This window comes from Engraulis encrasicolus, chromosome 14, assembly GCF_034702125.1.
Source record: "Engraulis encrasicolus isolate BLACKSEA-1 chromosome 14, IST_EnEncr_1.0, whole genome shotgun sequence".
NCBI classification, from domain to species: Eukaryota; Metazoa; Chordata; class Actinopteri; order Clupeiformes; family Engraulidae; genus Engraulis; species Engraulis encrasicolus.
In genome coordinates this window covers 15743906-15767815 of record NC_085870.1, presented here as the reverse complement: position 1 = coordinate 15767815, position 23910 = coordinate 15743906, and the positions used below count along the sequence as shown (strand labels likewise).

Sequence of the window (23910 nt, the reverse complement as noted above, 5' to 3'; positions counted from 1 at the left end):
TTGAACTTCAAAATATGTTATACAGGAGATCACTTTCGTGTGGTTAGGCTACCCAATATTTTACAAATAAAAACTAGTATTTTACTACAAAAAAATACCCTCTTTAGTAAGTAGTACACTGAAGAAAATAAGTGTCTACTGTGTGTCAAGTTGAGTATAGAGTTTTACCTTGTGCATATTAGTGTTCAATGGTTCACATAAGAGTGTATTAAAATGACTGCGTGTGTGTGTCATTTGAGAACAAAATGACCTTTTTAGAAGAGAGTACATTGTTTTGAGACAAGACGTGCATTTTTCAGAGGTAGTGAAGAGTTTTGCCCGTTGTGTGTAAGGTTTGGAGATTTGTGTGTAGAGTTTTGAGAATTCGAGAACTGATTCCGAAAATTGTGTGTAAGCAATCGAGAAAAACTATAAAGCGCTAAAATATTGAGCTTTACTTTAAAAAAAAAAAAAAAAAAAAACACACACACACACTGCTATTATTTTGCACACCAAAGTGTCTATGTAGGCCTGGTAGGCTATATAAAATGTGTGGCAAGTTACTTTTGAGGGCTACTTGAGTTAAAATGACTGAAGTGCACACAGGACTAATACATTTCTCTCAAATGATGGGTCACTGTCATTTATTCAAAGGTCCAGGCTAAAGTGGCACATGACAAAAATGACACAGCAAGATTGCCAAACAGGGTTGTACAGGACACCTCACGTCATTTGAAGAGCTCTTTCCAAAACGCTATATCCACCACTTTTGACTTTTTGCATTTTAATATTGGAATTGACTGTTAAGAAGTCCTATCATCTATATGTGAATTCTTGCTATTCAAATGTTTTGAAAACAAAATTTTAAACCTCTTTAAAAATGCATTTTGCAATGCATTTCAATGGAATGCCCATACAAAAATGTCAATCTCCCAACATTCTATAAAATGGATATATCTCATTTTGGAAAAGAGCTCTTCATTTGGTTTCATGATTCATAACATTTTTGAGACAACACACCAGTCAACAACCCCTTCCTGGAAAGTCAGTCAGTAGAATTCCACGTAACATTGATGTTAATAAGGCCATCTGCCAACTATAACTTAAATTGTGAAACATATGAACATAAACAGAGTAACATGTCTCAATAGTCCAACGAGAGATTGTATATTTGGCATTTTCTCCGCACAAAGGAAATATTCCCCCTTCAGCCTTAAAAGTTAAAAATAAATCAAATACATTGGAAAGAGACACACAAAACCACAGATTAACTCTTGTGTCACTGTTTAGTACAGTGAGAACTTTTTCTTCACAAAGAATGTGATGCTAAGTAATGTCACCTTTAAAGATGAATAAATTGTCAGACGTTGTCAAAAGGTGTCCAGGCTAGAAAATGAGATGGCTCATTCGAACATGCACTTCGGGGTTTTCGTAAGTTTCTGTAACAATATCAGGCACAACAGAAAGATTAAAAAAGTACAGAAAAAACAGTGGTCCCAGTTAAATGGGATGTAAAAGAAAGGCACTCTGCTAGGTTACTTTCAATGTGTTGGAAATTATATGAAACAATTATGACGCAAACTGTTTTTGGCACCGGTATGAGCCTTCTAGACATGGACTTTACATGTCCACAAAGCATAACTATTTATCAAATCAAACCTTCCAAAATAATGCAGAAAAAAAACTTAATTACAGATGTGACCAGGACATTTGATTGCCAAATCTAGCTATTGTGCACTCCACACACACACAAACATTATTGAATATGAACTCTGTTAAGGTACACACAGAAGATGACATTCAATGGCTTTTTTTGTCAAGGCCTTGATGGTAATATTTTTTAGCTACATCACATGGACACAGAAAGCCATTCAGAATCCCCAGGCATACCGCTCATTCATACTGTGGCTGCCATTATGAGCATTTAAAAAGGCTTATGATCATTTTTAGGCCACATTCGCTCCCATGTTTTAATTATCTGCTAGCAGTGAGGGGAATACACCACATTCAGAATTAACCGCACTCTGAAGCATCTGCTTACAAAGAAAGGCTGTCTTCAAAGAAGAGCCAGTCCTTTCTGTTAGGCCTGGCCAGCTCTCCTCCAACACCTCAGCCATGCAGCATGACAGAAAGAAGGCACATTCTTGAACTCTGCCTCAAAAACAGACAAGCAAAAAGAAGAAGATAAAACACTGTCAGGTCCATGAACAGACTGATATTCAGGCCTGACACCACCTGAGAATTAAAAGCAGGATGGTTCTTAGGACATATAGAACCAACAAAGCTGTTTGTTTTACAAAGTCGAAAATTCACAAAAAAAATACCCTATTCCCATATTTCAAATTGACAACCAAAGGCAAGAAATAGTAGGCTAACATTTGTAATATATATAGACATCTATAAAAGTTAAAATAAAGTGACGTGCAAAAACACAGTGCATAATACTAAAACTGCTCTGGTCTTAATGATTTTCACAATATAGTCACACAATGACAAGATTCCCTTTTTAACGTTTTCTACACTGCTAAGAAGAAGAAGAAAAAACTAAAAACAAAAATGAAATGTCATTTACACAGGAGATAAGAAAGTGTGGAGTGCTTTCTTAAAAGCTGCCAGCCCGGCTGCAAAATGTTCCCAGTCACAGAAAGACCTACTTCAAAAGGTCAGCATTAAGGATTTCTATTTATCTTCTCATTTTCTACTTCAATTCTATCTATAGATACTTTTCTAGAATTCTGGAGAAAAAAGAGTGACAAAACTGGTCGTGGACAGTGCAGAGCAGGGCAGGGGCGTTTTGGAGTGGAGTGATGTTTCAGGGCTGCATCCATGTCTGTCACGTTTGGTTTCAGGCGTAAGGTGATGGTGATGTTCAGTACTTGGGAGGTGGTGGGGCAGCATAATTGGGGTTGTAGGCAGGTTGGGCCAGGAAGTCAGCTGGGGCAGTGGGTGCTGTGGCCTGTGACGCTGGCTGGTTCTGGTACCCAGCATGCACCGGAGGCTGCATTGGATAGGACTGCTGGCCCGGCGTGAAGGCTGCGCCACTGTAGTTGATGGGGGGGTATCCCGTCCCTCCTGCACACAACGAGAAGCACCGTCAATATTCCACAATCATTTCAAAATCTAACCTCCAATCCTCTCCGTATGACCTTGGAATGCTAGGCAAAGGAGTCATTGATGCTATAGAAGCTTTATTCTACATCTCGCAAAAGCTCAATTCAACAGGTAATTTTTAAATTTGCAATTTGGATGTTTAACGGGGAGAGTCCCCCTAACATTATTGTGCCTAGGCTGACAGCAGGGAAACTTAATTGTTTTCTCCACGGAGGCGGGGCATCAATGAATCATGAGGCCACAAGCACACGACAAGGCTGGGGGGTTAGATAATGAGATGGACACACTACTTCTACTTTCGCAACACCTCTAATGCTATCCAAAGGAGACATCTTTTGGAGCTTAAGTAGCTTGTTTGGAAAATGCACACGATTTAATCTTAAATATCGCCAATAGGATATTTAATTAAATGTTATTAACTATTACTGCTATTATCATTATTATTATTGTAGTAGTAACTTTATTGGCCACAGCGGAGTGCCCAGATGTTAACTATGGCCATCTGTTAAGCACACTTACCAACTTCCTGATAGGGAGGAGGGGGCCCAAACGCTGCGCTGGGTGGTCCCGGCTGAGGTGCGCTGGCCATTGGCTGACCTCCGTATGGTGCAGGTGTTCCGTAGCCTAGCTGAGGGTTCGCAGGTTGGTAGCCGCCTGGGTACTGCTGGGTAGCGGTGGGGTTCTGCGGGTACTGTGTAGTGACCACTGTCGTGTGAGTGGTGGTGGCCACCACCGCTGCATATGGACAATAAAGGGACCAGGAATTACTTTTAATTCTCATAACAGTTTTAGTGGTTAAGAGACTGTAGACTTTCAACAACTATAACAATAGGGATAAATGATATTGGCTGGGTAAAAGCGATTTGATGGATCCACTGCCGGCAACTGGAGACATAAGAGCTAAAAGGCCCCACATACGGTGTTTGAGTCATTGAAGTTCCCACTCCTCATCAGTGGGGGCAGTATGTGATAAAAGCTGATGAATTCTGAGTAAATATGTACTGCCGTCTGGCATCAGACATCGGCTACTTCTCAATGCCAAGTGTTCTAGCCTTGGTAGGACGTGAAACGCATGGTGATTGAATATCCCGCAGAGTTCACCATAGAGTAGCCAATCACTGGGCGTTTCACGTCCTAGCAAGGCTAGAGCACTGGGCATTGATGGGCCCATATAATGGTTTGGCCGATATATTTATTTCGTTGCTGCTCATCAGACATAAAGTGATACGTCAAACATAATCTGAACCTTAAGAAAGAGAGTATATTCGAGGCACTCTTAAGTGAAGTAAAAAGTCCTTTATTCTTTTTACATGGGACATCGAGCTAATGCATTTCTGTCTTGGCAGGGGTCATGAGGGCTTATAGAACCGAATAAGGCCTGAAGGCTTCATGCCCCATGTAAAAAGAATAAAGGACGTTTAACTTCACTTCAGAGTGCCCCGGATCTACACTTATTGCTCTTAAGATTTGGTCTCCTAAATACCAATGAGTACTTGAAGCTTTTTATGAGATTACCCCACAGACACAACTATTCCTCTCTCCACAAGGTTATTGTCTGAACCTTGTTCAATGTGTGAAAGTAGATCAGAAGGTTAGACATCACCGGCACTGTACTGTATCTGGCAATGTATCTCGCCCATCGTGTAATTCTGTCGTTCCCAAAGTTTTTAACATGGCCTACCCCTTGAAGAATTTAATCTCCCGTCACGTGCCCCCCTAACCCTAAAAAGAAGCAACTTTAAAACCAATAATTTTGAATTTGAAACAAAAATTTAAGGTAAATTTAAGGCTAAATTTTTCAGGTAAAAACGTGAAAAAAGAGAGCTAGACCTAAGATTAATTGTAACTTAGGAAATTGTTAATACCAGCCCTTTCCTAACCTGTATGATAGAGAATGATATGACAGATAGTGGATGATGACAGTGAAACATGACCCCGGCTTATATTAACAGCGCATATGGACAGTGGTAAGTCAAGTCAACTTAAGGTGTGTGCAAGCCATATGCAGTCACAAAAAGCCAGTAGACACTGGGTAGACAGTTCGAACCTACCAGGAGTCTATATCTACTTAATGATACAAAGGCCTTAGTCCTAGATCAGTCAAAAAGAAGAATATTCATTTTGATTACTTATTTTGCAAAGAAATGTATACTTTTATTGTGGAAGAATGCATTACCCCCATCTTTCAAGACTTTTGTGGACCAAATATCTTCTTTTTTGCCTTTAGAGAAAATGACATTAGAGAAATATAACAAAGGTTATCTGTTTGATGAGTTTTGGTGCCCTATAATTTCTGGTTTGATAAATATGAGAAGGTAGACTCTAAGCCTTGATATTCCACATTATAAAGAAAAAAATAATAATAATAACAATACTACTACTAATAATGATAAATCTTATGTTGGTTATTAAATATATGCACATTTTGAGATTGAAAGCAATGCCCTCCATACATATTTCTTTTACCTTTTTTTTTGTTTTCTTTATAACGTAGCCCTATCTTTTTTCTTTTCAATGTGTGTGTGTGTGTGTGTGTGTGTGTGTGTGTGTGTGTGTGTGTGTGTGTGTGTGTGTGTGTGTGTGTGTGTGTGTGCGCGCCCGCGCCCGCGCCCGCGCCCGTCCGGGTGTGGGAGTGTGTGAGGGTGTGCACGCGCACGTCTGTTGTGTATGTGTGTATATAGACATATGAATGTATTTTCTGTTCTACGTAATCTATTCTTTTATTTTTATTTATTTATTTTTACATTTTTGGTTATAGTATTTCTAATTTATAATTTATTATATGTATTGGATCATCCCTGGGTGTGTGTGTGTGGGGGGGTGGGGGGGGGTGGGGGGGGGGTGGGGGTTCATGGGGAAATAATCAAAAAGGACTTGTTTATGTATATGAAAAACAAAGAAAATGCATTTGCATTGAATGTCCTTTGAAATAAAAAGATTTAACAAAAAAAAAGAAGGTTAGACATCACCGGCACTGTATTGTATCTGGCAATGTATCTCGCCCATCGTGTAATTCTGTCGTTCCCAAAAGTTTTTAACATGGCCTACCCCTTGAAGAATTTAATCTCCCGTCACGTGCCCCCCTACCCCTAAAAAAAGTAACTTTAAAACCAATAATTTAGAATTCCAAACTAGAATTTTTCAGGTAAAAACGTGAAAAAAGAGAGCTAGACCTAAGATTAATTGTAACTTAGGAAATTGTTAATACCAGCCCTTTCCTCACCTGCATGATAGAGAATGATATGACAGATAGTGGATGATAACAGTGAAACATGACCCAGGCTTATATTAACAGCGCATATGGACAGTGTTAAGTCAAGTCAACTTAAGGTGTGTGCAAGCAATATGCAGTCACAAAAAGCCGGTAGTCAAATATATTGCTGATTTCAATATTACTTGAAATGCAAAAGCAATTGCTGTTGTGATAATGGAGACAATAAATCCTTAAAATAGCCAAATGTCCAAGCGTGGCCTACTCACTCTCATGCCAGGCTATTACCATTATTTTAAATATGATATTGTTTCTTCCCATCACTGATTTCAGAGTTAAGAGTTTGTGTTCATTCACAAGTTTCCGTGAGATCGTGTTAAGATTTGCTAAAACCACAAACTCACACCCTGACGTTCTAATTTATGTGCATAACGGCATGCTTACTATAATATAATGTGACAAATTCAAATCCCGTTATGACAATTTATTATATGGTTGTGACGTCATCTGTCGAATGCTCCATTCATTTCAACGGGGCTCCCCAACGTTCGGACGTCTGTTATTTTTCGATAACGGACGGGTTGGTCTATAACAGACCGCTGTCAATGGCAACAAGACTTTTCACTGCTAAAGCGACTTTTCAACAAGACTCTAATCAGCTGCTGTGATAGACAGCACCCGTTGTCCTGGCTGCCGCTGTCAATGGCAACAAGATTCACTGCTAAAGCCACTGGCTTGTATACAAGTCAGTGGCTAAAGCGAATGTTTCATATCCCTCCGCAGGGGGTCCGGTCTTTTGTCACTCTAATCAGCTGCTGTGATAGACAACACCTGTTGTCCTGGCTAGCCTACCTAGCTGTTGCCTAGCGATGTTCCACAACGGCACTGTTTTGTTTTGCGCAGCAACAATCTTAACATTAAATAGGTCTAAAGAAATGTCCCCGCATGTGTGAATCATTTAAGTATATCCATATAATAAGCGGGTTAACTTTCGGCGAGTCGGTCGCTTTGTGGAATAGCAGCACTTCAGAGAGAACAAGACCCCTCCGCTCCGCGTCGTGTAAAGGCTCAGTTATGCTTCCTACTTGTGCCACAGAGTGAGCTTGACGCAGCCATGATGCAGTTAATTCTTGTTTATGCCCTGTTTTGAAGCACGGTCTGCGCGATGTCATTCCACGCTGAAACTGCCTTCAATACAAAGAGTAAACTAGACGTGTCGGTTGTTTTTTAGCATCACAGACTCGACGAGAATGAAAATGAAACATTAAATCTTTATATCACGTGCATGTTTGATCGCACTGGCAGCCACAGTAGTAGTTTGGAACAAAGAAGTGGCTCATTTGTCGAGGACGAAGCGGAATGTTTCCTCGACCTCGGAACCACTGTTCAACTGTCCAAATAACTTCAGCGTCGTAACTTGCAAGCGCATGTGTTGTCGTTGGTTCGTGTAAATAAATCAAACAACAAAGCACGGGCAACTTATTTAATGAAGAGCTCACAGTCCGTAGACCGACGAAGGTTAGAACAAGGAAGTAGCGCTTGTTCTCGACTCGAGGACAGAGCAGGCTGGTCGAGAGGACCAATCAGAGACCTATTTTCGCCCTTTCACGCCGTCGCTCCCTGCGTCGAGACACAATTTTGGGGAGGTGCCCCAGAGTACCTGCGTGATGGGGGGGGCTTCACTACGTTAACTGCGCGGCTCACTGCATCATGATGCAGTGACGCTGATCTCGAGGCATAAACCACCCTTAAAGATTCTCTCTGTCGTGCTGCTATTCCACGGTAGCGACCTTCTCGCCGAACGTTTACCCTTACATAACGGAAGTTATCCTGCGCTGCCAGGGCTCCAGCGCACAGGACGGCCAATAGAGCTCTTCAGCGTTGACGTCAACTTGTATGCGGCGTTTGGACTACCGGTTCCCTGGCGATTTTTTACATTGCAAAACGCCATAGAGATTCAGGTTTGGCAAAAATATAAGTTGCACGGCAACAACGAACATTAGCGTGTCCCCGCATCCCTTTCTCATTAGTGGAACGGATCGTATCATCATGTTGGTGTATTCACATGTTAAATCATGACGATTATAATGCAATATTGCTAACCCCTTTCTGATCATTAAAACTTCCGAACTACATACTTTCCTTTGGTTGCCATGGGTACAACCTTCCGCACGTACATGCCGTTAGATACTGGCGCCGTTTCTGTAGTCGCCAAAAGCTTCCGGGTTTAGCATATGGACGCAACATCGTATTTATGTCGAAGTTTGACACAAAATGATCAACCATGTCATACCTACAGCCTATTTTTAACACCCTCGACAGTTTGCGGGGGTTCGCTAAGCGCGTGCTTGCACTCGGAGCTTATTTGAAATTTACCCCTATTCATTCCCAATGGAGGCCGGAAGCCGATAGGAACCAGGACGTCCTTAAATGCTAACATGAAAGACTACAATCTACTACATGCTTCCGCTTCCGCTGAAGAACTCTATAACAGGTCAGAATTGATGGGAGAGTGAGAAGCTGCCAAAATGGTCTACAAGTAAAATGCCTAGTTCTTTGTTTCTGCTTATGGAAGGGGCGCATAATATGTAAGCAGGCAATGGTTGCCACGTGCCATTCTATGTATGGACTATGGAATATACTATAGAATTAGCATTTCTGCCGCTGTGTAAATCTATTTATAGGTACACCAGTCCACATTCATTGCGTAATTATGTTTTATCTTCCCACGTACCCCCCCAGCACCCCGTCATGCACCTCTAGGGGTACGCGTACCACAGTTTTGACAACGATTCAAAAGGTTAATAGTTTTCATGCAGTTGGACTCACGTCTGGGCTTGCGGCACATTTTATATATGCAGCAGCAGGGGCAGACACAGCACAGGATGATCAATGTGATGATGATGACACTCGCGACGACTCCAGAAATGACCATGGTCGTTGATCTTGCATGGACAAATAAGGGGAAAAAAATTAAACACTGCATTTCACACAGAATGAACATGGCCATCATTTCATAATGATTCATATTTCTAGATTTATACAACTACTGTAAGTACATTGAAGGCTGTTAAAACAGTGATCTGAATTCAATGAACACAATGATTACACAATGTACTAGGGATGCTCAAATAAGCTTTTTTGGCCCAATCACCAAAATCATGACCTGCCGATCACTGATCATTGGCAATCACAGAAAGAATTGGAATCCTTCTTGGATAAAAAAAAAACCAACAACAACAAAAACAGACTATTAGTAATCTAAATCATCTATACTGAAGTTTTCTAAGTCAAAGTACACCAATCATAATCATACATAATAATTACCTACGCCAAGGAGGTTATGTGATCGTCCAAGTTTGTTGTGTGCATCGTAATATGTACTGTGTATGGTTCTGTTAATTCATAACTATTGTGAGCACATATGGGACCGTCCCGCTCGATTTTTAGTGTTAAAGTTTTAACTCTTCCAGTGTTGAGTTTACACTGCGAAGCCATATATGCTCTACAATAGTGTGTTATATACAACTCGCTGAGAGTTAATTTAACACTCAAAGAATTGGGGCCAGATATGGGATATGGGACGACATATGCCCAGAAGTACTGAATCAACACTGAAAATTGTACTGTGTGTACTATTACGTGGTTAAAAACAGTTTGTTTTGTGAGAAAAGACATTGGTAACACCCAAATACTTACTCGATGCCATCACTGTAGTCATTGTTGTGGCACTGCTCTTGCTCATACTCACTTAATCTGCTGATAGAGCTTTTACAGCAGTACCGGTTGTTACAGGTACCACAGCAGAATTCACGACCATAGCAATCTTCTTCAAATTGATACAAGCCGTCTTTATAGTACGTCTTACAGTCGTCACCTGTTAAGTTAGAAAGAACAGAACAGTGTGGGTATATTGTAGGCCTACTGAAAAATCACAGACTCAAGTATGATAATATACTTGGAACTAATAATAATAACAATAATAATAATAATAATATTGCAATAACATGCTGTCATGGAACAACACTGTTGACCAGTCACCCCAATTAACCCCATTTGAATGACTTAGAACAGTGCTCTAGGTGTGGACATAGACAATTAGACATAGACAGTATACATACATTACACCTGTGTAGGTACTCTAGGTATAATGTATGTATACTGTCTATGTCTAATTGTCTATGTCCACTCCTAGAGTCTAGAGTCTATGTGTATGTTTGCATGGGAAAGTAAGAAACATAATTTCATTTCTTTGTATGACCAGCACATTTAAAGAAATTGACAATAAAACCGAATTGACTTGATTAGTATGAGGCTATAATATTTAGTCTACATGATTTTATACTGTTTGTGCAGAATTAAACCTTTATAGTTACGTTTGTAATTTTAGACATGTTTAATGTTAAAATCTATTGTAACTTAAATGTTTGCAAATGAGTGTAAGCAACCTTTTTGGCAGCTTTGTCTGTGTGTAGCCCATCTAGGCCTACATGTCTAGTTCAGAGAAGGGGTTATTAGGGGCCAAGCAGCGAAGCTGGCGAAGGCCCCTACTGTTTTAGCTGGTGTTCTTATTAGGGGCCAAGCAGCGAAGCTGGCGAAGGCCCCTACTGTTTTAGCTGGTATTCTTATTATTATTATTATTATGTCACCTCTTTCCTCTCCTTAGCAAGTCTATGGCAGCCCATAGAACCGTAGGCAGGAAAATGCTGTAAATTGGCACACACATTCGGGGCAGTCTCAGCATTACCCACAGCAATTTATAGGACCCCAGCCCCAACGCTCTAGCGCCACCAGCAGGTCAAAGTTGCAGGTACATTTCTGCTTGTAACTTTTGAACCGCTGGGCCAATTTTCATAAACTTGGTATCCCTGGAATCCTTGGGCCAAGACGAATCCAACGCACCCTATGACGTCATTTTCCGCCAGGATAGTTTTCCCGCCATTTTGAATTTTGTAATATTCAATAAAAATGTTAATTTTCCCGCAATTTTTGACCAATTCGCCCGAAACTCGGTATATAGTATCTCTGGACTGAGGTACACATGGGGTCTCAAGGGTTATTGGATATCTTTTATCGTTTAGCCGTGACAGCCAATCAAAATTGTCGTAAAAGTGGCAAAACAGGAAGTGAGGTCATATCTCAGCAACCGTTTGTCGAATTAGGCTGGGATTTCGTACATACATAGTAGTCCATTCCATGACCTACCACACAAAAAATCAGATCCCCAGCTCAAACTCTGTAGCGCCACCAACAGGTCAAAGTTTTAGCTACATTTTTGCCTGTAGCTTTTGAACCGTACTTCCAATTTTCAAAATATTGGTACACAGGTCATCTTCACACTATGTTGCACCCAGGTATGGATTTTCGTAACGATTGAAAAAACTATCAGCTCACAGCAACCATTCAAAATTGTGGAAAGAATGGAGGGATTTTTTCTCATCTCTCTGTCCCCTCTGGCACCGGCTGCGCACGTTCACTGACACCATTCTCGGCAGGGGGCCTGGACACACAAGAGACGAGAGCTATGTGTGTGCGTAGTTCTGCTATTGCTTTAAAGTGTCAACCAAAGCCCCACTGCCCCAGCCCCTGCAGTCTCTGCAGTCTCTGTTCAAACTAAACTTGGTTCACATGATCACCTTCCCCTCCAAAGATTGCACACCAACATTGGTGAGATTTGGCCGAAAGGGGGCGCTGCAGTTAATTTGGTTGCAGTGGCGACTTGGGCAAGTTTACTGCTTGGCCCCGCATTGCTGCTTGCAGCTATATTTATTATTATGTCACCTCTTTCCTCTCCTTAGCAAGTCTATGGCAGCCCATAGAACCGTAGGTAGGAAAATGCTGTAAATTGGCACACACATTCGGGGCAGACTCAGTATCACCCACAGCGATTTATAGGTCCCAAGCCCCAACACTATAGCGCCACCAGCAGGTCAAAGTTGCAGGTACATTTCTGCTTGTAACTTTTGAACCGCTGGACCAATTTTCAAAAACTTGGTATCCCTGGAATCCTTGAGCCAAGACAAATCCAACACACCCTATGACGTCATTTTCCGCCTGGATAGTTTTTCCGTACCGCCATTTTGAATTTTGCGAAATTCAATAAAAATGCTACTCCTCCCACAATTTTTGACCAATTCACCCGAAACTCGGTATATAGTATCTCTGGACTGAGCTTAATATGGGGTCTAAAGGAATATTTGATACCTTAAATCGTTTAACCGTGACAGCCAATCAAAATTGTCGTAAAAGTGGTGAAACAGGAAGTGAGGTCATATCTCAGCAACCGTTTGTCAAACTAGGCTGGGATTTTGTACACACATAGTGGTCCACCCCAAGACCTACCACAAAGAAAATCAGATCCCCAGCTCAAACTCTGTAGCGCCACCAGCAGGTCAAAATTTTAGCTACATTTTTACCTGTAGCTTTTGAACCGTACTCCCAATTTTCAAAATATTGGTACACAGGTCATCTTCACACTATGTTGCACCCAGGTATGGATTTTCGTAACGATTGAAAAAACTATCAGCTCACAGCAGCCATTCAAAATTGTGGAAAGAATGGAGGGATTTTTTCTCATCTCTCTGTCCCCTTCCCCTCCCCTGCGCACGTTCACTGACACCATTCTCGGCAGGGGGTCTAGTGTCAACCAAAGCCCCACTGCCCCAGCCCCTGCAACCCACCTCCCCCCTCCCCCCCTCACACACACACAGACAGACAGAGGGAGAGGGAGAGGGAGAGGGAGGGGGGAGAGGGAGAGGGAGAGGGACAGAGAGGGAAGAAGGGAAGGAGGGAGGGAGAAGGAGGGGGGCGAGAATTTTGAGCACCCCTTGTCGTTTGCCGGTGACAGCCAATCAAAATTGTCATAAAGGTGGCAAAACAGGAAGTGAGGTCATATCTCAGCAACCGTTAGTCAATTTCTGTTAGGATTTTTTGCACACATTCTAGTCCATCCCATGACCTCTCACAAAAAAAATCCAGACCCCAAGCTCTCTAGCGCCACCAACAGGTAACAGGAAGTGAGCTCATATCTCGGCAGCTCTTCAACGGATTCAAACTAAACTTGGTTTACGTGATCACACTCTCGTCCAAGGAATGCACACCAACATTGGCGAGATTTGGACCAAAGGGGGCGCTGCAGTTCCTTCTGTTGCCGTGGCGACTCTGGCAAGTTTACTGCTTGGCCCCGCATTGCTGCTTGCAGCTATATTTCAAAATGGTTTGCTTATCCTTTACATTTTCCCATTTTACAAAATAGCTCTGCACCTGAAGTTGATGAAAAATAACAGTGTACTTGTTACAGATATGTTTTATTTTGGACTGAAATGTTAGTTTTACTCTGGGCTTACACTGTGTTTATTTCTCACGTGATGTAAACATTTTGTTGATTTCAATGTAAAAAGGATCTCATCACACATACGGTCATGCAAAGAAGAAGAGGTTTAACCATTGATTTAGTTATATTCTCAATGAGGTTAACCAGAGATGGGCCTACTGTATCTCTGGGTTTACACTTACACTGTGAGGCTAACTACTCAAACCCACAGTCCGCGCTTTCGAATCGTGGGGTTAGGTAGAAAGGCATAATTTCAATTATTTGTATGACCAGCACATTTAAAGACATTGACAATAAAACCGACTTGACTTAGTATGAGGCTATATTATTTAGGACATGCTTTTATACCCTTTATAGTTACGTTTGTAATTTTAGACATGTTTAATGCTAAAATCTATTGTAAATGTTTGCAAATGAGTGTAAGCAACATTTTTGACAGCTTTCATGTCTGTGAGTAGCCTATCTAGGCCTGTCTAGTTTGAACTCAGAGAAGGCTAGAACTACTCAAATCTACAATGCGCGCTGTGGGGTTGCTTGTAGCTATTAGTCATGTTTTGCGTCATTTCCGACCACAGCTTGCTTGCTGGGCTTTCCCTATTTCGGGTTTTTTAGTCAGACTAAATAGAAAAACTGGACCTATGCCACCAATTTACATGTATATTTTGTTTTCTTGGCAACTGAGGTTTTTAGTCCGATTAGGCTATGTGCTCCTGGTTGTTTGGTGAATTGCCGGTCACGAAAACGAACATAAACAACAGGGAATGCCAAAGTGTTTTCCGCGATGTGGTGACACACAAAAAGTACCAGTTAGCTTCAAGGACAGTAGAATTATTTTCTGTGGGAGACTCTCGTTTGGGTGATGGCTAATTGTCTGTGTTTTTTTTGGCTGTGCACTTTGCTAATCTATTTACTCAATATTTATTTTGTATAGTTCTTACACGGTCTAGGAAGAAAACTGCCTCCGTTAAACCACACACTTGCCACTTCTGGGAAGCTAATTTTGCTAAAGCAAGACAAGGCGTTGTCTAAAACGAAATGTAACCTACTGCTTTTTCGCTGGACCTCAATAACAAATGGAGAAAAGTCAATGTAAATCTCACCTGCTAAAATTGATTGCAGAGTCCCTAAAAACACCAGGACGTAGACTACCAACGCCATGTTTTGAGGTTGCCCTGTCTGACTTCTTTTTCAGAATGGCACGCAGGATGACGTTTTGTGTAGAACTAATGTAACACACTTGGCGACGCCCCAAGGCTGCACCCTGTTAGCGTGAGCACTGGTCTCGACAGTAGGCCTAGTAGCAAAGCTGTCTCAACTGTAAGCCAACTTTAGTAAAATCCAGGCGTTTACACCCTGTCTAATAGTTAAACAGAGAAAAACACGCACATCCAATGAATTAAGGTCTGATGAAGGGCATGCTGCCCGAAACGTCACATTAACAAAGAGCAACGGGAGCTTGGTGTCGTGGACTTTTCTTTCAGTTTTTTTACACCCTGTCTGCCGCTATTATTGTTATTTCCCTTCTCCCTAATGCCGGTTTTATTTCCACATTAGAAGTGGGTATTTACAGAATATGTACTGTCGGTCTACTGGTGGGGCATTGGGGCTGATAGTGTATATCAACATCTTTTTTTAATTAATTGAAAGAAAGATGTCTGCACACTTAAACCCCCTTTGTGTTCTTTTTAAATAATAGAACACAAAGGGGATTTAAGTGTGCAGACATCTTTCTTTCAATTTTACACAGTTTTTGTTTATGTTTGGCACCTTTTAACCGAGTACGGTGTGAAACACAGATTTTTTTTATTAATTCAAACAAATAAAGTAGGACTTAGGCCTACATGGTCAACAGTAGTTATTCCACATTCAGCCACATTCATATCATTCGTGATGGAAAGTCTGTTCTTAAATTCATAATTCTCTCTCTCTCACACACACACACACACACACACACACACACACACACACACACACACACACACACACACACACACACACACACACACACACACACACACACACACACACACACACACACACACACACGGGCTGGGGCTATACTTTAATAGGCTTCTATACCAATCAGTGTTCGAATTACGGGGGGTACCGGGGGGGTTTGACCCCCCGATTGGGACTTGATACCCCCCAAATGGGACTAAATTACACTTTTGGGGGGTACTGGAAACATTGAGGTATTGTTAAAAATCAGATGTTAAAAATGTCTTGTTACTTGTAATTTTGAACGTGTACTATGAATAACAAAATAACATGAGTTTTTGGAACACCCCTTCAATGGACTGTACCACCAGCGGACGTTTCACATCCTCGCAGTTTGAGAGTTGTCAAAACATTCGGCAGCACCCACTAGCCAGGGTTGGTTCTGGTGCGCGGTGAAGTCATGTGTTACAGCTGCGAGCGAGGGGAGTCAAGGTGAAGGATCCCCGTGATTTGTGAAAGAAATATACATGAAACTAATATGATTTCAACTTTAAAGAACTGAACTTACTAACACTCAAGACAGGTGACCGCCAATTCCCTTTCCCCCACGAGAGAAAAAAAAACGATAGCCCACATCAGAATTCCATCAAAGTCAACATGCACAAGGGGTCTCAGTGAAAGAGGTGGACTGCTCTAATAATCTACATGTAGCGTAGGCCTACTTGATGACAGAAGGACGAGGCTCATCATGTATTTAAAGCATAATTGGTTGGAATATTATAATTTTACTAAGTAAGAAGGCGCAAATGGATAGTGAGACTCCACAAACCAAGAAGGATAGCTGTGTCAAGCAAGCTGTCTAGCGAGGCAAATGGATAGCAAGCAAGCTGTCTAGCGAGGCAAATGGATAGCAGCAGAAAGGTAGGAAAATTGTATTTTTACATTTTGTCCGCCGTGACAAATATAGGAGTAATTATTATTTTGACTGTGTTAGAGGCCATGTCATGTAGCATCTAGCAGTAAGCTTATTTTCCATGACTAGGCTACTAGCATCTTTTCAATCTCAAGAACAGCGCACACATTACAAGCTAGCTCTATGTGGAATTTGGGAGTTGTAATTCTGATCATTTACAGCTTGATTCTGTATGTCATTGGGTTCACTTTTCTGTTTGACACGAAGTTCTTGGTTGTGTTTCCGTGGTCACTCACTACATAATGTAGGTTAGTTGCTAGTTTGCTTTTGGAAAAGCCATAAAGCTGTTTTGAAGTTGGCTCGTTTTTTTTTGTTCAGCATTGAGTGAGTTGGTTGTGCGTCTGTGCTTGTTGTTGCCAACTGTAAATTGGAGACGTTTTTGTTGCAGCAACGCGTGTGTATGAGAGAAACTTTGGCTACTAGGTGGTTGAATCAGAGCATCAGTTTTCTCCGGTGTCGTGCTCGCTCTGGATTGTTGAACCTGACGGTGTTGCCGAATAGAGTTCACTGCGCGCAGCACATAGGCAGTGTTACCAGTGACAGATGATTTCCACTCCTCAACATGCTCAAACTCCGCTTGGTGGCATTACATCTAAACCAAGCTAGTCTAAACTATTTTCTACTAAGGCCTATTTCTATGGCCACAAAGTACATGAAAACCCTGTCCAATATCCACTTTTACTGGCAGATGTTCATCCAAAACAGCTCAATCTGGAAACACCCGCAAACGTGGTCACTTGATTCATATGATGAGCTCTAGCAGGCAGTTTGCAAATAGCATATTGTTGTTGTTGTTTTGCACGTCACATAGAAGTTCTGTTGTTGTATTACATTTTGTACACTATATTACCACTCCAAGAAAAAAAAAGGTATCTCGCCTGTTTTTTTTTTTTTTTTTGGGGGGGGGGGACATCATCATTTGGTCCGCAAAAAGTCCGACCCCCCCGAAGCCCGGTGGATAATTCGAACACTGATACCAATACCATGGCTCAGCAAGAGATAGAATATTAGCCGCAATAGGCCCAACATAAGATCATGCTGTATTATGAATCAACAGCAACAAATCTTTTTTTCATTTTTCAGTCAACATCAAAATAGATTATTTTATTTTCTGCCATTTCTTTAGAGTATCGTCTTTTTCACATTTTGCACATCTCTCTCTCTCTCTCTCTCTCTCTCTCTCTCTCTCTCTCTGTCTACTTTTGTGTGGGTGTGTAATGCGTAGCTTACATAGATTGATTTGAAATTTAAATAAGGTCTAAATAATCCAACAAAAGTGTTGTGTTCCTGTGCATTTCTAAAGTTGTATATTTGACAATTGTTGAGTACTGAGGCAATCTCCCACTTCAGACTTGGAAACAAACATACAATACCAGATAACTATGGTGTGACTGTTTAGCACAGTAACTTTTTCCTCACAAGACTGCAATGTCAGGTAATGTTCCCTTCAAACTGCAGTCAAAAGAAAGGTGAAAGAAAGTCAGATGTTGTCAAGAATAGAGTAGAGTACTTTTGTTAATCATTCCCGAGGGAAATAAAGGTGTCTGACAGTTTACAGAGATGCGTAGGCCACAAAATGACATGGCTCATTCAAATGAGCACTTTTGTTTTTTGCACGTTTCTGTAACAATAGCAGGCACATCAGATTGAAAAGACAGAAACATACTCAGTGGTCCCCATTAGGACCAATACTTTAATGGCCTACCATGTGGTGTCAAAAAGCCATTTACTACCACACACTTTATAGGCTACTGTGACTGTCTAGTAGGCCTAGATGAGCATTTCAAGATAGTCATTTGCATATTACATTCGCTCCCAAATCTAAACGCTAAATCTTCTTACAATGAAAGGCTCTCTTCAAAAAGGTTTTTCAAAGGAGGAGCCAGTCCTTTCAATTAAGCTTGTCTTTCCTCGTACAGTATCCATGTAGCGCAAATGAGGCTGAGGGCCAAACAAATCGCCCCGCCCTATGGCCACAGATGCTATACATGTTTTCATTTTTTCCCAACCTCATGGCGGGTCAAATATTTGCCATGCCCGGGCCGGATCTGGCCCATGGGTCGCCATTTAGAGACCTCTGATGTAGAGACCTTGCATGCAGTCCTTTGTGGAAGGCATATTCTGGAAGTCTGCTTCCGAAACAGACACTAACATAATAGGCTAAATAGAAAGGAATATGGCAGCGCCACTTGACATAATCTGAGAATTAAGACAAGGACAATGAGATTAAAAGACTTTTTCTTTCTTTCTTTTTCTTCCTTTTTTGTTACTAAAAACAACAACACACAATGACAAGATATCCCTTCTACACTACCAGAAAACAACAACAAAAGTTATTTGCAGACAAGGCAAAAAAGTGAGTCTGGAGAGTATTTTTCTGCTTCAAAAGTTGAATAGGCCTACCGTAATACACCTAACAGACCAACCCCAGCATTCAACAGTGGCAGTTACACATTAACATGGACTTGAAATATCATACAGCCAGGTCGTCCCATCTAGTGCGTGTTCATGTAATTCACATCAAACGTCCAAGCCAGGAAAATACACTGCCCTTAATTTCTTTTCAACTGACTAACTGGCTGTTTCGATCAGTTTCCTCACTACCAAGATGCACGGTAGCCTTTGGTAGGAGAGAGAACCCAACTTTTTCATTCAAATGGGGGACACATGCCACTGAATATGAGTCATACTTTTTTGTCTGGAAAATTCAAAGTTGTGTATAGATATACGAGTGTAAGTGATCAGTATGTTCTTTAATGTTAATTCCTTCCCTCTTTTATTTTGATGTTTGGTATGAAAATTCAGGCATGTTCACGGGCATCACGCGGCGTGTAGCTGTCGACGTCATCAAGTGTAGCAAATGTGGACCAGCGTAGAATCAATGCATTGTAGTGGTGGCTGAGTTTTCTGATAATTCCAGGTAGTTTTTTTTAATGAACGACAACTTGTTTCAGTGTACAAGACTGACTGTTGTTTACTTCATTTGTTTACGCTCTATGATTTGATATACACATGTCCGTTTTCATGCAATTAAGGTTGAAGCGCCCAACTTTACTTGCTGATGAAACCGCTCACCAGACTATCTCGTTCAGACTAAAGCAAATGTAAACGACCTTTTAAACGTTTTAAAATCTAGTTCTGTTTTTTTCCTCAGGCTATGATGGAGAACTCTCAGCGTGTTTTTTCTCTATTTGTGATCCTCTCTCTCCTCCACGTCCACTGCCAAGGAGCCAGGCAAACACAAGATATGAAATGTGGAGGTACTACTTCAGGAGCTCTCTCAAATAACAGTCTTGCTATATTATGGCTAATACACTTTTCCGTTCACAGTGACACAGTGTATGACTATGGCTCTGTTCTTCTGTAGTTATGTTACAAATATATCAACTGCTCTGGCAAAACTGCATTTCCTCTTGAAAGCAACATGATTTGTCCCCCCCCAAATCTTCCCCTTTTTAGCATGCCGAGCCCTTGTGGATGAAATGGAGTGGGAAATATCACAAGTTGATCCCAAAAAAATGATCCAGACTGGATCTTTCAGGATCAACCCAGATGGGAGTCAGTCCATACGAGAGGTCAGTTCAGTTTGGATGTTCTAGGGGGAAGCCATGGCCTAATGGTTAGGGAGTGTGTTCAAACATCAGAGGGAACAGGTTTGAATCCCATCCTCACCTCTTCCTACACCTCTATATACCTGGGTGAAGTGTCCTTGTCTTGAGTAAGGCACCAAACCCCACATTGCTCCAGGGACCGTAACCAATATCCTGGCTGTAAATGGCTGTGGGTTTCTTTAGATAAAAGCGTCAGTTACAGGTACCGTAAGTGTAATGTAATGGATGAACGAATGAAGTGAGTGAGTGATAACTTTCACATGCATTAGACCACTATTAAAGCTCTTGTGCTTCAACTTAGGGGACGCTAGTAAGTAAGGCAGAGAAAGCGATTAGTCTTACTTGAGTGTTCTTTTCCATCCTCTCCTGTTGTGTCCAGGTTCCTCTGGCCCGCTCGGAGGGACACCTTCTGGAGATGATGGAGGGCATCTGCGAGAAGATGAAGGAGTACGGGGAGCGCGTGGACCCCTCCTCCAGCCGCACCACTTACACCCGCATCAGCTCACGAGATGGCAAGGCCATGGACCTCTCCAACGGCGCCCTGGACTCCAGAGTTACCGCCCAGTTAAAGTTCGCTGTAAGTCTGTCTTCTCTTTTTGGTCTCATGGAGTAGACACAATCTCGCACACCATTTATTACACATGCATCTATTGCTCACAGTGGTTTGTTTGTCCAGATCTTCTCTGGGTCAGTTTACCTATTCGCCATTTTTCGGTCATCCTTCTGCCCTGAAAAAGAAAGGTCATAGCTGGCAGCATAATTGTCAGGTGTTTGTCTTTGGAATGGAAGGTTACAGGTTCAAATCCGATAGTGTGCATGGATGCAGTATTTCAGTACCCTCCCCTGTATTATGTACGTAATTGTCCATTTGTGTTCTTTCTCCACCCCCTCCTAGTGTGAAACCATCGTTGAACAGTACGAAGATGAACTCATTGAATTCTTTGCACATGAGACTGAAAATGTGAAGGACAAATTGTGCAGCAAACGAACAGGTACCGTACCATGATTCTTTACAATCACACTACTACTACAGATGTTAACAGGTTTACTTTCAAGGCACTGTATGTGCTGTGTCTTCGCCTCACCATATGGGGGCAGCATGCAGTCAAACTATTATCGATAAGGAAATGCATGCTGCCCACCATCTGAAAGGATGTACAGGGCTTAGACAATGATACTGAAACACCCGTAATTTTCCAAGGTAATGTCTGTATACCACCAAGAGGGACGAATCACATCCAACAGGATTAACTGTGGCTGCAAGAGGAAGCTGTCTGAATTCTCTGAAAGGGATGTTTGGGTGCTAACCCGAACTGTATCCAAAAAACATAAAACCACAGCCGTCCAAATCACAGTAGAATTAAATATGCACCTCAACTCTCCTGTTTCCACCAGAATGGTCCATCGAGAGCTCCATAGGGCCAATATACGTCCGGTCACCTAACATCCCTTTCAGACAGTTTCCTCTTGCGTCCACAGTTAATCCTGTTGGATGTGGTTCATCCTTCTTGGTGGTATGCAGACATTACCTTGGATACCATGGCTCTTGATACATCACAAAGACTTGCAGTCTCAGTCAAAGATGCACCAGTTACACACGCACAAAGAATTTCTCCTTTTTGAATTAATTCAGTCATGTAAACATAGCCAGTGTCTAACCCCTTGTAGATATGTTCCACAGATACAGTATGTATGATTGATTTCCATGGTATATTACTCTGTTAGAAAGGGTCAATAGACTTACTTTGTCACACTCCTTTAGTATGTACAGTTTATTGCATGCATTGCACTTTAAAATGACTCAGATTCCATTTGGAAGTTAAGTTAGTGCCTTTAATTGCTGAGATTTTGATACTCTAGTACAGTGATTCCCAACCTATGGGCTGGGGCCCACTGGTGGGCCCTGAAGGTATTCCAAGTGGGCCTTGAAATCATTTTCCAAAAATAATAATCATATTTTGGTGTGTGTTGTTGTTGATTTATTTGAGTTTTATTCTTAATTGGGTCAGAGGTGGGCCCCGAACATTTTTGACAATTTCGAGTGGGCCCCGAGTTGAAAAAGGTTGGGAACCCCTGCTCTAGTTGTCACCATGGATTTATTTTTCAAATTGTTCAAACTAAATGCTCATCCTATCAGGCGTGGCTGTGATAATTCAACAGGTATAAAAATGCTGTTCCACTGTGTGCAGGTGATGTTAGACAACAATGAACATTGACTTTTCTTTCTTTTTTCACCTTCTTTTGTACCCCACAGATCTTTGTGACCATGCTTTGAAAATGCCACACGATGAACTATAACACACAGCCTCCACTGAGATGGCACCCTGCGTGCCATATATATATAACATCAAACTCATCAGCTACACGTGGGCTGCGATCAGTGTCAACACACTTTTTTTTCTGTTATTGATGATTATATTACCGGTATGTGAAACATGTGTATGTGCGATCACCATATGTACACTTGTCTTGATGTCACTGTTAAGTATTTCATGTGCCTGTGTGCACACACAAGAACATTCTTAGTCTGTTGCTCTTTTTTTTTTGTTTACACTGAAGAGCTTTTTCGATCCTCAGTCAAATGTGTCATATCTTGTCTTGTATATTTAATTGACGGTTTATAGTGTACTATATGTGTTCTGCAGATCCACACACGGTTAACTTGAGAACCACGCTCAGTGTTCTATGGTCCTGTAGGATTTTTATGAGTTGTCATCTGTGTTATTCTTTTTCTGTTCTTTTTTTTTGTTTTGAGAAGAAATTGAAGGTTGAGAAATCTGTTTTGTACTGAGTTTTCTAATTCCTGCTCTGTCTTAGTTACACAATGCCACAATGTTCCTTTTTTCCCCCAAGAAAAATGACTTTCCTGTTTGTCTATTTGAATACAACTGCCCTGATGTTTTTACGCACATAGTGGGTGTTTTTCTTGACCATACACACTTAAGTGGAATACTCTTGGGGAGTATTCCAAGAACCTGGCTCAGTAGTAAACCAGGTTAAGTTAACCTTGAGATAGTGGTAAATCAACTAATAGAAGAGCCTGGAGTCATCATTTTCCATGGAGGTAGTTGTCATTTTCTAAAGTAAATGACACATCTGGACTATCTATTAGCAGGTTTACCGCATCCTGTTGGCCAGGTTTTTCACGTATCAGTGTTATTGGAATACTCCCCTGGGCATGCATCTTTCTATTTGTCATCAAAAGACTTTAAAATTAAGATAAGATGAAATAGCTTCCAGATGTTTTAATCTGACCTACCTCAGGGCAGTCATGGGTGAGCGGTTAGGGGGTCAGACTTGCATCCCAGAGGTTGCCGGTTCGACTCCCGACCCGCCAGGTTGGTGGGGGGAGTAATCAACCAGTGCTCTCCCCCATCCTCCTCCATGACTGAGGTACCCTGAGCATGGTCTCGTACCACCGCACTGCTCCCCTTGGGGCGCCACTGAGGGCTGTCCCCTTGCACGGGTGAGGCATAAAATGCAATTCCGTTGTGTGCAGTGTGCAGTGTTCATTTGTGTGCTGTGGAGTGCTGTGTCACAATGACAATGGGAGTTGGAGTTTCCCAATGGGCTTTCGGGTTTCTTTCACTAATAAGAAGAGCCTGCCAGAAGGACAATATTTTATAAATAACCGCCTGGTTGTCTCAATTGTTATTGCATATTGGTGGGCTACTGAATGAATGTATTGTAAGTTAGAAGTTAGTACTGGATAAGTTTATCATACGAGGCCTTTTGTGTCTTTCACAGCATAGTG

The 23910-nt window shown here is 41.5% G+C and overlaps 2 protein-coding genes and 1 long non-coding RNA gene across 5 annotated transcripts; 1 reads left to right on the top strand and 2 right to left on the bottom strand.

Moving 5' to 3' along the window:
* Window positions 1-606: 606 nt before the first annotated feature.
* On the bottom strand, window positions 607-15019 carry LOC134462168 (protein shisa-5-like). 2 transcript variants are annotated; one of them, XR_010037489.1, is made up of 6 exons: window positions 14735-15019; window positions 10001-10178; window positions 9131-9246; window positions 3610-3825; window positions 2021-3051; window positions 607-1418 (listed from the first exon to the last, which is right to left on the bottom strand). XR_010037489.1 is itself a non-coding variant. In XM_063215067.1 (5 exons), the coding sequence occupies exons 1-5, from the start codon at window positions 14790-14792 to the stop codon at window positions 2849-2851; spliced, it is 771 nt and encodes a 256-aa protein (XP_063071137.1). In that variant the 5' UTR covers window positions 14793-15019; the 3' UTR covers window positions 607-2848. The 2 variants fall into 2 exon arrangements, 1 of the variants encoding a protein (XP_063071137.1); XM_063215067.1 differs by having other exon boundaries at window positions 607-3051.
* A 4129-nt stretch (window positions 15020-19148) lies between these two features.
* On the top strand, window positions 19149-23061 carry cnpy2 (canopy FGF signaling regulator 2). Of its 2 annotated transcripts, none has more exons than XM_063215068.1 (6): window positions 19149-19278; window positions 19700-19805; window positions 20005-20120; window positions 20536-20733; window positions 21052-21148; window positions 22411-23061. In XM_063215068.1, exons 1-6 carry the CDS (start codon window positions 19213-19215, stop codon window positions 22452-22454), a joined length of 627 nt encoding a protein of 208 aa, XP_063071138.1. In that variant the 5' UTR covers window positions 19149-19212; the 3' UTR covers window positions 22455-23061. The 2 variants fall into 2 exon arrangements, with proteins under 2 accessions (XP_063071138.1, XP_063071139.1); XM_063215069.1 differs by lacking the exon at window positions 19149-19278 and adding an exon at window positions 19367-19465.
* LOC134462170 (uncharacterized) lies at window positions 20785-23892 on the bottom strand. Its single transcript, XR_010037491.1, has 2 exons — window positions 23416-23892; window positions 20785-20884 (listed from the first exon to the last, which is right to left on the bottom strand). It is a non-coding gene; the product is annotated as an uncharacterized LOC134462170 (long non-coding RNA).
* Window positions 23893-23910: the final 18 nt, after the last annotated feature.